Genomic DNA, 15,669 nt, shown 5'->3' with positions numbered 1-15,669 from the left:
TTATAAAATTCATTCTTTTTTACCTGGTTTAAAGTAAGGCTATAGAACAGCCCATTGTAGCACATCAGCTGTAGCATATTTGAGTTGGCTTCTTCTTCTGTTCTTTTTGTTTTCTCATCTATACTGCACATCAGTCTACTGTAGCACATCAGTCTACTCACACGTTAGGTGTGTTGCGGCTAGAGAGAAGTCACTATAACAATGCATACTTTACACTCACTGTATAACTGCTTTTAATTAATTGTTCTTAGCACTCATTTAGAAAAATATATAATCTGCATAATACCATCGTGTATATAAAATGAATGCTACCAATATTCACTTCTATCTATGTTTATTCTTTCTAAATTGACGAGAGAGACAATTCCCGTGCTTGCATAGGTCATTGAGGCGATAGCGATAGCGAGAGCGGCAGTGGCAGCGGCTAGCCTCGTCTTCGCGTTCTCCAATTGTTGGGTTATCACTTGAAGAGCAATGGAGATGGACGACGACATGGGTCTTGTGGAATTGTTTGGTTACGACAAGCTGGAAAGAGAATTAATCCTCAGCCAAAATAATTTGTCTTCAACTTCGCCGGAATATTGCGCGCTATATGATTTCCGTGATGAGATGACACCAGAGGAAGATTACTCCTACAGCGAACAAGTTTTGAAGAGTGACGTGAGTCTGACTATATTTGATCCGATCTTCCATTATCATTGTCTACGCCTACTCCAGCTTTAATTTTTTGTTTAATTCCTCCATCTTTGCGTGTCATTTGTTGGTTTAGGGCTTTGATGTTACTGACATCCCTGGCGTCAATTGTCTCAACCAAATTCTACCATGCACCATAGACTACAACTATGATAAGTATAAACGGTATTCGCAGCTCGCAATAGACGAATACAATCGTCGGTTCAAGGTTTTTTTTTTTTTTTTCTCTGTTATTATTGTTACTTATAAAAATTATTATCACCATCATCTTTTTAAACAGAAAATTGAGCAAATTCGTCATGGCTTTGGTTGGCGTGTAGGATGCCAATGGAGAGTTGGAGTTTGTTAAGGTCTTGAAGGCAATGGGTCAGGCTTCCAGGGGAATCAGGTATTATATAACCTTCATGGCCAAGGATCTTGGCGATGGAGGCGAGATTAAGACGTATCAAGCTGTGGTATTAGATGGTATAGACTCTGAGACAGCGAAATCCTTTAGGCTAAAGCCCCCTGAGGATGAGCTAGGTAAAGCAAATTGATTCCATTGATTCTTGGTGGGTTTGAGCCACTGTTATGGCTTTATCATTTTCGTATTTCTAATTAATTCATTGGTAGATAGATGAATCTGTTAATTATCTTATACATATATTTAGCTGACCTTCCAGGAGACTAACAAATATCCCATCTAATTGGACTAGGCTACTGGATCCTCTTATGCCAGTCATAAATTTTAGGGCCATGATTGGTTATGATCTCTGTGGAGATTCATATACTATATTAGAGTGGTAGCTCAATGGAGCTATTCATTTTTTCATGTTTTCAGAAAACCAAAGACTCTTTAGGATGAAATTGATACTCATGCGCAATCTCCGTGATATTGAAGTGATGGGTAAGAAAGATTCTTATCTGACAAAGTGACAGCAATAAAAAATGAGGTTGTTCACATTGTCAAGGAGATTACACTCGTGGATGAGATGAGTTGGATGTGTAGGAAGAGCACGGCTTCACAGTGCTGTGGCCAGAGCACTTTGGTCTCAATTTTCAAATGTCTTGGGATAGTTTGGGTTATGCCCTTGGGAAGGGTGGAGCTTATGGCATGCTGAAAGGGAAAATAGTAATCTTTGTCGCCTAGATGTGTGGTGAATGATTTCATTATGCTTTAGTCTCTCTAAGTTTGGACAGTTGCATATGATAACCTTAGCTTACTGCTTGTAGATTTGCCACCTGTGTACAGGGGCCACACCTTTAATAAAATATCTATTACCCATTTAAAAAAATCAAAGACATGGTATTGCTTCCACTCTGAAATATACCCTACATCCCTCCCTAATCCTCCCCTGCCACTGCACTAATCCACAACTACCTTCTCATTCTATTAGATATATATCCACCAACTCCTCATTTCAGCTTCTTGTCCTGTAATCCTCTTGTTCTCATTCCACAAACTATCGATCTTTTGTAGCCATTATCTCTAGCCTATTTCTGTCAGTTATTAAGAAACTTTTGGTTATGGAAATGAGATGGAGCCTGTCCTAGAAGTCAATAGAGTAACATTTTCTAATCTTAACCGGAGATTTTGTTGGGCATTAACCTTTAATTGCTATTACAAAGTGTTGGGCTTTAAACTTTTGGATTAATATATATTAGAAAGTCTCCGGTGTGTATAAAGTAGGAAATTGGTTACCAGAACTTTAATTTTTTGTTTAGCATTGTTCTGTTGTTGTGCAGACTCCAAGACTTTTTTTTTTTGATAAGTAAACAAATTTTATTGATCAATGAATGGGCATAGTCCAGTACAATACTCAAGAAGAAAATAACTGTTTGCCCTAACTAAGAAGGCGCAATAAAGTCAAGAAAATCATGTAGGTCCATTCCGTTGAAGTCAACAGCAATGGCCCAAGTGCATAGAGTTCTATAAAATAAAGCTTTAAGCTCCCCCAACTTTGTAATTTAAGAGAAGCTATACAGATTTTCGGTGTTGAGTTTGATTTTGATAAGTAATATTTAGTGTTGATTTTTATTTCTTTTATTTTTGATAAATTAGTGTTGATTTTTATTTATTCTTTATCTTTGTATTATTTCCTGTAGAATCTGGCAGTCATGGGAGACAGTGGTTTTGGGAAAATCACCTTTGCAATGGTTAGTTAGTATTTTTATATTATATCACGGAAGCACGATTTGTTTACTCAAATGCTAGTAATGATTTCCAGTAATTGACTATTGCTTCTTATGCTGTTGGTGCAACGATATGCATTACTGAAAGCCTTTGTTGATAATTTATGTTGGGTTAAATTTTAAAGATACACTAGATTACTGTCCTACTATCCTTTGTTGCTCAAACCAGTGCTGGGTGTCTCTTTTATTCTGAACTCTCTTTCCCATCTTCTGGAGATAGGTATCCATTATTTTGTACCCTTCGTGTCTATCTTTTTCTCTCTGTATTTCATTTTTTCCTGGTTCTACTCAGTTAGATTATAAATGGGGAGAGAAGATCGGATGTGTTGTGCCCCCTCCAAGAGAGTAACATTTGAAGTGAAATAAATTTATCATAGCTTGACTTCTCGTGATAATTCTCATATCCCACAGAAGATTACTTGGGAGTCCTGCCTTGGGGCAAATTCTTGCTTACGTTAATTTAAGGAGGTGATGGACGAAGGTGATAAATTGGTGCTTTATGTGTGGGAGGAATGGGGAAACAATGACTTATTTGATACCCCACTTGTCGAGAGGTTGTGCAGCCCCAGAATTACTCTGGACTTTGTTTCTGGATACTTGGTGCCAATAAAATAAACATAAATATTATTTTATCAAAAACAAATTATTAGAATAGTTGGAAGATGTTAGTCTCAAACCTCCTGATTTAGCGACTTAAATAGATTTTTTTTTTTTTTTTTTGGGCAATTCTATATGCATGGTTTTATGCAGACCACTGACCTTTCTTGGTTTCCTTCAGGTGAAACCTGTTGTATTTGAAGATCTTTCGGAGGTGAAATGCCTATGGAGTTTAACAATGCTGTTGGAATTCGGAAACATGAATTATACAAGTTAAATGGAAAGATGGTGCTTCTAGTGTTTATTTAGACATTCTAAAGTTGGCCTGATGTTGCTTATTTAATTTTGTTTTCAAAACTCCTTTGCTTCAAGCCTCTAATGGTAGCTTGGTTAAGTGAGATTATTTTCCTTGTGTGGGAGAGGGAACTTCACTAAAAAAAAGAGAACATAATTGGTAATGATGAGTTCTTTGTGCCTTCTCTCTTTTTACTACTCTCTCTCTCTCTCTCTCTCTCTCTCTCTCTCATGCATATGGTTTTATTTTTGATGAGATTTGTTTCTAGAAACTTTCGTCATGTTATTTTTTTGGGTAATGCTTATTAATTGATCCAGTTTGTAATAATTTATACATTTATTTTGATTAATAAAAAATTGAGAGATAGTGCCATTTCTCTAGAAAGTGAATTTACAAAATCACTTGCCATATGTTAAAATTGTGCAATATGGACTCTCACAAAGTCGATGATAGTTCGTGGATAGATTGCCAGATAGGTTTATGGTAGTGCTAGTTGACAATGTAACTGTTTATCATTTTCGGGATGCATCCAATGTAGAGCGCTTTTTTCCTTTTTTTTTTTTTTTTGGCCTTCAAGAATTTTCGTTCAAAGAGAAGGAAAGCAATTAAAAGTAATTTAAAAAGTATTACAACCCAAGGGAAAAAGGGAAGGGGGATCTTTGCCAATATGAATCTAAGGAGGCAAGGTGGAATTTTGATGAGGGGATGTTTCCAAACAAATTGTTGGAATATGTCCATTGCGCAAAAGAGTGCGCACATCGATTTTGAGATCGATGAATTACATAGCTAGCCAATCATCAAGGTCTTGAGCAAAAATCTGATATCTCTTGCAATGTTTCCAACTTCCTAGCAGTGAGAAGAATGAGGGTCATTAAGGCCATTTATGGTGTTAACCGAATCTCCTTATTATAAGTCTCTTGAATCCTCTGTGGTGAGCTTCTTTGACTCCAATGAATGCTGCCACAACTTCTCCATAGTTAGGATCAATAGTGCCAGAGAATTTAGTAACCACAAAAATGATCTCCCCTAGCCAAGACCTGCACATAGCTGCTAAAGTACTCACATTCCCTCTTATTGCAACATCAAAGGATATAGAGTAGGTATCTTTTGTTTCAGGTGGTTTCTAGGTTTACAACATGTTATCAACTTTCCATTTCCAAGCTTTACAGTGATCCTGATATATGTCAATGATCTTGTTTGAAAACTGCTCAATATTTAAGGAACTACCACTATGGATCTTTTGGTTTCGATTAAACCAAATTTTGTCCAAGGCAATCATAGCAAAGAGTTCGAAATGATGAGCATCAAAATCAGAAAGATTGAGGTTAGCACTAGGATTGAGAATTGTTCTGACCCAATTCTTAATACCTAGAGGATTAAAAGTTGAAACATCCAGCGGCCAAGGGGACTGTCTTCAAAGAATTCTAGTAAAAGGGACAACTGAGAAAAAGGTGGGCAGTATCCTCTACTTCCTGATGGCAAATAGGGTAGAATTGTTGGTCCTCAGGGAGATGAAGGCAATTACCAAGAGATTGTCAAGTGGGAAGGATGTCATTAAGCACTTTCCAAAGAAAGAGCTTAAGTCGATCCTGGATTTTGAGAGACCAGAGCTTTTTTCATCATTGGCTGATGGGGAGGTCATTGAGCTCAGAATGGTTACAAACAATGGTTGTGTAAGCTGACTTGATAGAAAACTTACCAGAAGAATGGTGGACCCAACGAGGAATATCACCCAGATTTTGATAGTTGTAATAAGAGAGATGGTTGTTTTCTATAGCTTCCATAGAGTACTGAGAAAAGAGAATTTGGAGGAGGAGGGAATTCCATCTCTTGGGTTCCTCTAGAACAAGCTCCGAGACCTTGAGAAGGGGGTCAATCCTAGTGTCCATGGATCTAAGGGAAGGGAGTCTGGTAGGTAAACTACATATCCAAGGATCAGACCAAGCCTTAGTGCTGACCCCATTGTTGATCTGAAAGCACAAGCAGGAAATATTGTAGCCCTTTTGCTTGACAAGACTTTTCCAGAATTTTGAGTCAGTCATTTTAGCTTGAATACAATTTCAGCTACTATTCCTCAAGTACTTATAGGTGGTTGTAGATGCAAGATTTTGGCTAGGATTATGAGACTAAAATGATAAAGTTTGGATAGGATTAGGCGACTAAAATGATAAAGTTTATCTTATCATTAAGTTTGTAATTTTGGATGAATGTAAATTATTTATTGAATTTATCTATAACAATATTAAATTTCTCTAGAGGTTATTTAGATAAATCATAAGTGTGAAAATCAAGTCTCAAGGAATATGCACTTATCCAAAGAAGAGGTTGGACTGAAATCTGTTGCTGCAGAGAAGATTTAGTGCTGATGTCAACATTCCGTCAGGAGACGTCTTCACGACAGATTCGATCCATCAGTAGAGTCCTACTGAAACTAAAACTGCTTTCAGATTGTTTATTTAAGTGATTCTACTAGTTAGGATCTGTAGAGACTCAAATCTAGATATTTTCTAGAGCAATTTTCAGTGTATATTTTGGTGAGAAAATTTCTTGGAGAATTTTCATATTGTTTCTCTCAAAGAGTGTGATCGTGTTCTTTGTTGGAGAATTGATTGGTCGAGTTTCAGCCACTGGAGTTTCAAGAGAAAATCTAATGTTTGAAAATAGTCAGAGGTTCTGGTTGCTACTGCGGTAGAGACAAACGGATCGTTTGTTTGATCAAGTAAGAGAGTCAATTGACAACGATTTTGTAATTGAGAACTTGTTATTTGATTTTCAAATAATATAATTGATTTAAAGGGTTTCCCTTCATCACCAATCGTTGTGTCATGCAATTTATTTATTTACTTTATATGTTCATTTGATTAAATAATTGCAAGATTGAGATCTAACAAATTTGTTCAAGTGAATTGGTGGATATTTTCATGAATACACAGGGTACTTGGGGTAATTTCAATTGACATCAGAGCGTGGTTCACTCATCTGAGTGTGATCCGTGCTCCATAGATCATGTCATCGTCGTTATATGTCCCGCCACACTTCAATTGGAAAAACTATGCTTATTGGAAAATTTATATGAGGGCTTTCCTCAAGTCTTTGGATGAACTTGGTATGCAATTGAAGGAGGATGAATTAAGCCCGAGACATCTCTTGATGCTTGGACTAGAGATTAGATCACCAATTCCAATTAGAATAGCAAAGGACTAAACATTATTTTTATGGCCGCATCTCTCGATGAATTTAAAAGAATCTTAATGTGTGAGATTGTCAAAGAAACTTGAGATATTTTGGACGTTACACATGAAGGCACAAGAATTGTAAAAAATTCGAAACTGCAAATGCTAGAAGATGAGAGGTTTAATGATTTTTATGCTAGACTTAATGATATTGTTAATTCTAGATTTAATCTCAGCAAAAAGATGGAGGATTCAAGGGTCGTGAGAAAGATTTTAAGATCTTTACTTGAAAGATTTTGCCCAAAGGTTACAGCCATTGAGGAAAGTAAGGATTTGGATGCTTTTAAGGTTGAAGAACTGGTCGGCTCCTTGCAAACATATGAGTCATCACTTCCTCAAACAAGAAAAAGTAATTCCATTGCTTTAAAAACAATAAAAGAGGATCAAGATGATTTTTCTAATAAAGAAAATTTGAATAGTGAGGATATAGATCTCATTGCAAAGAAATTCAGAAAATCAGCTAGTAGAAAGCAAAAACAAGGTAAAGAATTTCTTGCAAAATGGGATAAAGAAAAATCTGAAAAAATTGATAAAGTAAAGTGCCATGAATGCTTAGGATATAGTCATATAAGAATTGAATGTCTAAACTTTAAGAAAAACAAAGGAAAAGCACTAAATGTCACACTTAGTGACAGTTTAGAATCTAAAACTTCAAGTTCATCATCTGATGATAAAAATTCTTTTGTGGCTTTTTCTATTGTTGTTAATGATTTTTTTGATATTGTGCAAACAAAATCTAAAAGTGAATTTGATGATAGTGACTTGAATATATCAATTGTTAATGTTGACCATGAGCTGAGTGTACATGAAACATATAATGATTTATGTGAAGAAGTGGTCAAGCTGAAAAAACTCAACAAGAAGCTTTACAATAAACTCACAGTTGTGGAGAATGAAAAGAATAACCTTGCTGAAACGCTGAAAATTTTTGATATTGAAGTATCAATGTTAAATGATCAAAAGGCTGCACTAAAAAGAGAGATAAAAAATTTTTAGGAGTGCAAACAAAAAATTGGAAGAAATGTTGAGCTTTCAGAAGTTAAGTTGTGATAGAACTAGCCTAGGATACACAACTTCCAAAGGCAAAGAACATCAAGCCTCATCATCCATTGCCACTACTTCTAAAGGTATTGTTTTTGTCAAATGAAGTCAAAGTATAAATGCTCATGTTCTATCCAAGTCAGTTTATTCAAAAAATCTACAATGAAAATCAACCACAAAAAGCTGAAGAAAGGTAAGTATATAGGTAAGTTTATTCCTACTTGTGATCATTATAGTGTTGTTGGCCATATAAGTCTATATTACTTTAACTTGAATAAAGTAAAGAAAAATAGAGGTGAAAGAAAGTTAAAAAGGAAGGGAAAAACTCTAGAAAATCAAGTTGATGAAATGAGTCAACAAATCACCTTCATAAGTATCAAGTTTGGTGAACTAGCATAATTTTATTTTCACAACAAAGAAAAGATCATACAAAGTGGTGTTGATGAAAATAATAGGCCAAAACTTAAAATAATGTGGGTGGTCAAAAAAGATGCCGTGTGATATTAATAGGACCACTTGCATGTTCTTGCATTCCTTGCATGTTCTTAGCCTAGAACATGCATTTTTGTTTTATATTTTTGTTTTTTAGTTTAAAATACATTATTGTTTTTCTAGTTTGTTTCTAATTTTTAAAGGAAAGTGCATGCTTGATATGTCAAGGTTTGAGCACTTGTGTTCTCACATAGTAAACTCTAGAACTTATGCGTCTCTCTATTTTGTGCAGTCCACTTTGTCTATACTAACCCTGTAACACCCCTCTCTTTCCTTCTTACGTACGCTTCTTCTTGCTGACATACGTTTCTTCTTTCTGATCTAAGAAAATTACAAGGACGGGATTATGCAACAGTCCGCCTTCTCCCTAACGACTGTGAGTCTCGTTATGCGTGTCGAACCTCGATGGTGTGTTTCTTAAGATAGTGTAATTTCTAAAGTATGCCCAGTGTTTTAAATGCGCTGAAAATATTTATATGAGGTATTTCTAAAAATATTATAATTGTCAGAAACCAGAAATCATTTTAATATTATTATTAAAATGATTTCAGTTATTTAAAATATTATGAGATTTAAATTATGTTTAAAACTCTAATTAAATTAAATGGTTTTGTCATTTTAAATATATTAAATAAGACTTCATCATTTATTTATTATGAAGGAATATTATTTTATAAACTAAAGTTAGTTTAAATAATATTCTACCTTAATTCCTCTTAGTACTTTTAATTAAATTAATATCTACGTATTTTCAAATCAGTGTTTTAATCTCTCATCGTTAGATCGTTGCGTAGATCCCCAAACGTTGGGTTTTAGGATAAAACCCCAGCCCCTCTCTCTTTCTCCCTCACTTTTCCCTTCCCCCTTTCTCTCCTTCGGCTTGCACTGCACGACACCCTCCCCATGCCCGATTCCTCCACTGCCTAGCCCGGCGCCGTCGTGCGTCTGTGAGCCTCATCGCCCCTTCCACCGGCACCACCTCACTCAGGCGAGTTCCCCTACACCGGTCTCTCTTCCTCTCTCTCGGCAGTGCACAGCACGAATGGGCTTGATGTTGCTACACCGCCATGCGCTGTCCTCCGGCGCCACCACCTCCACGGTAGCCTCCCCTCCCCCCGACCATCCTCCTCCAGTGAGCTCGACCTCCATTGTGCAGCCCTCCCTCTCCTTTCCACAATAAGCAACCGAAATGGGATTTTACTCATTTCTCCTCCTTGCATCGCCGTATGCGGCCACCCACGGCCACCAAGCACCGCCATGAACTTCCCCTTCCCTCCCCCTTCCTCCTCCACTTGACCCGAGGCTCATAGCCTCTCTCCACTGCACGGGCTTTCTCCCTCCCTCACGCACGGGTTCTCCCCGTCCACCACCGTACGCCGCCACCCACGACGTGTGATCGCCATCTCCAACCTCCTCAGGCCACCACCGACCCATCCCAACCACCCATGGCCCCGATCTGCCACCCATGCACGCACACTCTCCCCCACTCTCTCTCACGACATCTCTCCCTCTCACACGACCATTCCTTTCTCCACCACCGAGCCTCCACAGCTCCACCAGCAGCCTCCCTTGACCTCCCTTAGCTGAACCCTAGGTCCAAACCACCACTTTATGTGGTGGGTAGGCACTGCACGTGATGGACAGCCACTGTGCGTGGCTAACCGCCACTGTACACGACTAGATCCGCCGTGTTACGCTCCTTGCCACCATCACAAGGCCACCACGAGCCATTCCAAGACCACACTTAGCTATCCAAATGCCTAAAAAGGCACCGTACGTGGGTTAGCCGCCACGTACGACACTTTCGACGTCATCGACCGTGACGATCAGCGAGCAACGCACGGGTTATCCCGTCGATGGTATAACCCTCTATCCCTTGTTATTTATGTTAGATGTTGATTAGTTAATTATGTTGTGGACTGTGCTGTTAGTATTGTGGAGTTCACTGCATTGGGATGTTCTGTGTATTGAAGTGTTGGGCGTAGTTGGGAAGTGTGCTGTGTAGTGTGGTTATGGAGTATGTGTTGTAATGGTGACGTGGCTTTGTGTGGATTAGGAAGAGAGCCTTTCATGGCGTAGTGTGAGATAAGGAGAGTATATGTGAAATATACTCTCTTGGCGTATTGTGGAATGGAAAGAGAACACGTGGAGTGTACTCCATGTGGTGGAGTGATGCACCATATGACGGGTATGCCATAATGGTGATGTGGCGTAGTGTGTGTGAAGGGAGTATGCGTGGAGTGTACTCCATGAGGTGCAGCGACACACCGTGTGGCGTGTCACAGAGATAAGGATGATTGTGTGGTTAATCGGCATAGAGCATGGTGAGTAGTGTCGAGAATTGTGAAACAGTGCCCCGAAGTAATTATGGTATAGCCTGTTGTCTGAGGTGACGGGTGTCACCGTAATTGACTCATGGCTGGGAGTATGGGTGAAGTAGAAGAACGAGTGGAAGAGTGTGCAGCGGAAGCATGATTGGGGAATGTCACTAAGTGACATGGTTACCAGTAGTCGTGCTTATGATGGGTGAGGAGTTAGCGTAGGCATGGCGCAACGGGATCGTGACAAGATGTCATGATGTGATAGGAGTACGTGAGGAACTGTACTCGTGATGAGTTGGGAGTTGGCGTAAGAATGGCATAGTGGGATGTCGGGTGATGTGACAAGGTCACAATGTATCTTGGGAGTAGTCTTGAGCTATATGACGTGACATAAGGCGTGGTTGTGAACGGAGTCTTGTCATGTTAAGTGTTGGGATGAACTGTCAAAAGGGACGGATAGCATGAAGAGTTCTGCTAGCCGGGTTAAGAAAAGGTTGGTATCGGAATATAGCCCTTGTCCCTACGAGCAGGTGATCAACATGTTATATGTTGGTCTCATGTGATAAAGGGGTAAGGTACGTGTGTAATCTGGTTAGATACATGTGCCAGACGGATTCACCATATGTAATGGGTAATCTGTCTCGAGCACAGTTACACAGTGCTTAAGCCTCAGAGTTGGCTTAGAGCCGTGTGACTTGTATGGATGGGAATGAGGATTTGTGCGATCTAAGATGCATGAAGATAGTGATGGATGTATTGTTAGGATTGGAATGCGTGATTCCATCGGTCGGAATCATGCTTCGGAATGTGGTTAACAAGAAAAGGAAGACGAATGTGGAGAGGTTTGGATTCAAAACCCACCTCAACTCATCTCATCTCATCATTACAACTTTCTCAAATTCCCACACAAAATATAATAAACAATTCAACTTTTTCAAATCCCAAAACAACTTTTCCAAATTCTCACACAAAATATAATAAATAATTCAACTTTTATTCTACTATTCACAAACCATCTCAACCCATCTCAACTCTCTGAATCCAAACTTCTCCTAATGTCTTAATCCTAAAGTGAATCACGGGTTTACTTTAGTGATGAGCACTCGAGGTAAGAATGTCAAGTTTGGAAGAGGTAGTGACCGTAAGTGGTTCCCGAAGATGTTAGCATAGTAAAGGACACGTAAGAGCATGGGATAAAAGGAGTGCGTTCCAAGTGAAGTGTAGCTTATGTCTTCTAAGTTTAAGTTGCTTATGTACTAGATAGAGAATGACGTCAAGGTTATATATATGCATGTAGGTTGCCATCTGACACGCACATGAATAGACTACATGATATAAAAGTAGCATGGAGTCCAGGTAAGTATTGCGTTCATACTCTTCTAGAGTTTTTCTAAAATACAAGAAATGAAACGAAACGCTTTTCTTTACGACGCCTTACAAAACAACATGAAAGATATTTTACGAAAGCATGCTAAGTGTTTAAAAGTATACGTATGTACGGCCCCTCCTTGGCAGCCCCTTTTACGCACCAAAAGTATTATTTGTATGCATGTGAATGGATGACTATACACTGTATCTATTGTATGTATTTTCTAAGAAAATCCATGAACCGATGAAAATGCATGAAAGATGATTTTCAGGCTTACGCCCCAAACGATGTTTTTCTCATGAAATGATATTTTCTCATGAAAAGGAATGTTTTCTCATGAAATGACTGTTAAATAAAAGAAAAGAAAAGAATGAAAGCTCCAGCTCTCTAGAGTGAACATGAATGAATGAATGAAAAGCAAAGAAAGCCATAAAAGTATGAAACGTATAAAAATACGTAACGGCCATATGAATGAATGGAAAGGGTACCAATGAATAAGCAGATTGTAATGCCGAGTAAGTAGTACTGGTAGTGTACCTAGTGCTGCCCCCTGACTGAAAAGGGATTCTCAACCCGTGGCCACGGGCGGAGTCCAGGTCTAAAGGAAGACCGTTAACCCCAATACACGGAGCCTAACAGTGTGTACCGGCCAATGAAAGTGATAAGAAGTACGAATGTATGAATGCATGAATGCACGAATGCACGAACTCTTGAAGAAATGAAGGCACTGATAGGAGACACGTTTTACAAAAAGAAAGCCCATTTTTTAAAAGAAAAATCTCGTCCAGTGATGTTTTCAAAAGAACGCACGTATGCACGCATGCATGTACGTATAGTATGTATGAATGATGAATGCATGAATGAAAACCTATGTTGTTATATTTTAACTGTATGAAGTAATGCTTACGAGTCATCGACTCATTTTAGTTTTTATGTATACCCCTCCCCCACAGGGACTGAACGAAAGTACGCGTCAGGACCGACACGGCCCATGGGAAAGAGCACAGAAGTCTAGGCATGAGATTTTAAATGCATGAGAGGCATTTTCATTGTAAGATTAATGTTTTCTGCTGTAAACCTCTTTTATTCTAAAAGCACATTTTATTTTATAACGTAGAGTCTTGCACCCTGAGTATGGAAGGAAAAAGTTTTAAATCAAATGGTAATTCCCGTCGTCTTTTCTAAAATCATTTTGTAAAAGTCCCACCACAAGGACGGGCGTTACAAATCCTATAAGTCATCTTGACAAAGTTCATTTACAAGCACTACGAGAAACTTATATGTATGTTAATTATAATTAAGTTTCATATTTATTATTGAGATGCTCACTATAGATGGAGTTCATGCCTTGAATTGACTAATACTAGTTGAACCTAGTACAATAATAAATGGATCTCCCCTTGCCAAACACAAATGGTGATCCATATAGAAAAAGTTAGTGTTGTATCATTGCGAAAAAGGATAAACACCATACACGGATTTGTTCCTTAAGTCCTATAGAAAGAATCGATGCTCAAATCATTGTGGAAAAAGATGAGTAACAAAAATGAACATTAAAAAAAAGGGTTATGCAAACTAGTATTTGGAGGAGATACTCATGTATCTAGGCCCTAGCATAAAATTTGACTTTGAGGTGAGTGACAATCTCTTGGGAACATCTATAAGAAGAAAATACTCATGAATAATATTATAAAAAATATATTGAAAAGAAAAAGAAATAAAGAGTTACTTTTCTATATAAGTTTGCTCACTCACACACTCATATGAACTTTGACATTGATGATCTTATGAGGTGTGAACATTCATTGTGACTGGTGCAAATAAGAGTTTATTTTATTGTACTTTTTGTGAGTGACACTATGTTTGAACTGAGGTGCATCTAGGCATGTTATTTTCATCAAGTTCTTTATATATATAAGATAAAGATTAATTTTTGTTTTATTATTTTTATTTACTGTTTATTTTATATAAAATAAATAAAGTGATGAAAATATAAAATATATGCAATATTTTTTTATTTTTGAGGTTGGGTAGTGTTGGGTATTTGTGATTCAGAAGTAAAAGTCTAGGACTTGGTTTCTGGTTTATTGGCATAAGTCCCAGTGTGACTCTAAGGCACAAAGCACGTGCATGGTTGCTAGTCACTTAAGTGACTCAAGTTATTTTTGCCAAACACCAACACACGCCCAGACTCCCCCCCTCCCCCGATATTACTTCTCACTTACACTCACGAAACCTTCATCTCATCTCGAGCCCTAGTCACAATTTCTCTATCAATCTCATACGATTATTTCGTGATTTCGACCAAGTCCAAATAATCTTCATCTATGATTCGGTATCACGATAAGCGTACTTTAATCAAATCCCTCTCTTTCTCAAATTCTAGGGTTTGACACACACACACACACACACACACACATATATATATATATATGGAGATTGGGTTGTTAATAATTGATACGTGAAGTTGGAACTTGGATTGTTGTTGGGTTGCGTATGCATTTATACATAGGATTACATGAATATAATTTATTGATGTATAGAGACTTGATTTTTGTGGGTTAAGTGCTTATACATCTCGGTTCTAAACAAATGCCCACCAAATATTTGTGTTTATACCTCAACCATATCATCATTTGTATTCGTGCATATTTGATCTGGTTTTCTTACTTGTACATCTAGAACATAAGAATGATTGGTCCTTGTGGAAACCGGGACACTTCCGAGTGGTTCATCATGTCATTCACACATGACAACTATCATTGGAAATACAGTGAGTGTTGGATATTATCATTGGAAATATTGTGATTCTTGTCAATTTAGTGACAAAAAGGGGGAGTGGAGAGAAGAGCTTTGATTTTTTTGTGTTGTGAAATTTAGGGGGAGTTTGAGTAAGTGTGTTGTTTAATGAATTTGCTTAAGGGGAGTTGAATGATTTTTTTTGGTATGTTTAAGATAATTTAATATTGAGGGGGAGAACTAATTATAATATTGAGGGGAAGAACTAAATTCTGGTTTGCAAAAATTACTTTAGAAACTTTTACTTGATGATTGATTTCATTTAAGTTAATTTTTGTTGGACATAATTATGATGTTGGACTAGAACATGTTTAGATTTTAAATCATGAGAACTTTGATAGTACTAATTTTAGTTATTGTTCTATGTCTTTATTTTTTTTCTTGTTGATTCTTTGCTTGGAATTTCTACTCGGCTTCTTGGTTTGCTAGTTGTGTTTTGACAGGCTTATATTACATTCATTAAAGTCTATTTTGTCACTAATTCGTCAAAGGAGCAGAATGTAGATGCAAGAGGTTGTCACCAATCCGTCAAAGGGGGAGATTGTAGATGCAAGATTTTGACTAGGATTAGGTGACTAAGTTGATAAGTTTGTATAGGATTAGATGACTAAAATGATTGAGTTTATCATTTCATTAAGTTTGTAATTTTAGATGAAT

At 37.6% G+C, this 15,669-nt stretch overlaps 1 protein-coding gene across 8 annotated transcripts in view; it reads left to right on the top strand.

Annotated features, from left to right (window-relative positions):
- Positions 1-381: 381 nt before the first annotated feature.
- The window catches only part of LOC121267535, a 150,589-nt gene continuing 135,301 nt past the window's right edge, over positions 382-15,669 (top strand). For 2 of the 8 annotated variants that reach the window (XM_041171444.1, XM_041171437.1), the window contains exon 1: positions 384-660. In XM_041171444.1, the coding sequence (XP_041027378.1) occupies positions 475-660 (186 nt within the window). In that variant the 5' untranslated portion in view covers positions 384-474. Of the gene's footprint in view, positions 661-769; positions 902-1,013; positions 1,216-2,778; positions 2,830-3,276; positions 3,585-3,643; positions 3,866-15,669 lie in introns of those variants that run through there. The other 6 variants (XM_041171440.1, XM_041171436.1, XM_041171433.1 and 3 more) reach the window with 6 other exon arrangements.

The sequence above is a fragment of the Juglans microcarpa x Juglans regia genome, chromosome 5S (assembly GCF_004785595.1).
Source record: "Juglans microcarpa x Juglans regia isolate MS1-56 chromosome 5S, Jm3101_v1.0, whole genome shotgun sequence".
Classification (NCBI taxonomy): Eukaryota; Viridiplantae; Streptophyta; class Magnoliopsida; order Fagales; family Juglandaceae; genus Juglans; species Juglans microcarpa x Juglans regia.
This window is presented reverse-complemented; position numbering and strand designations above follow the sequence as displayed.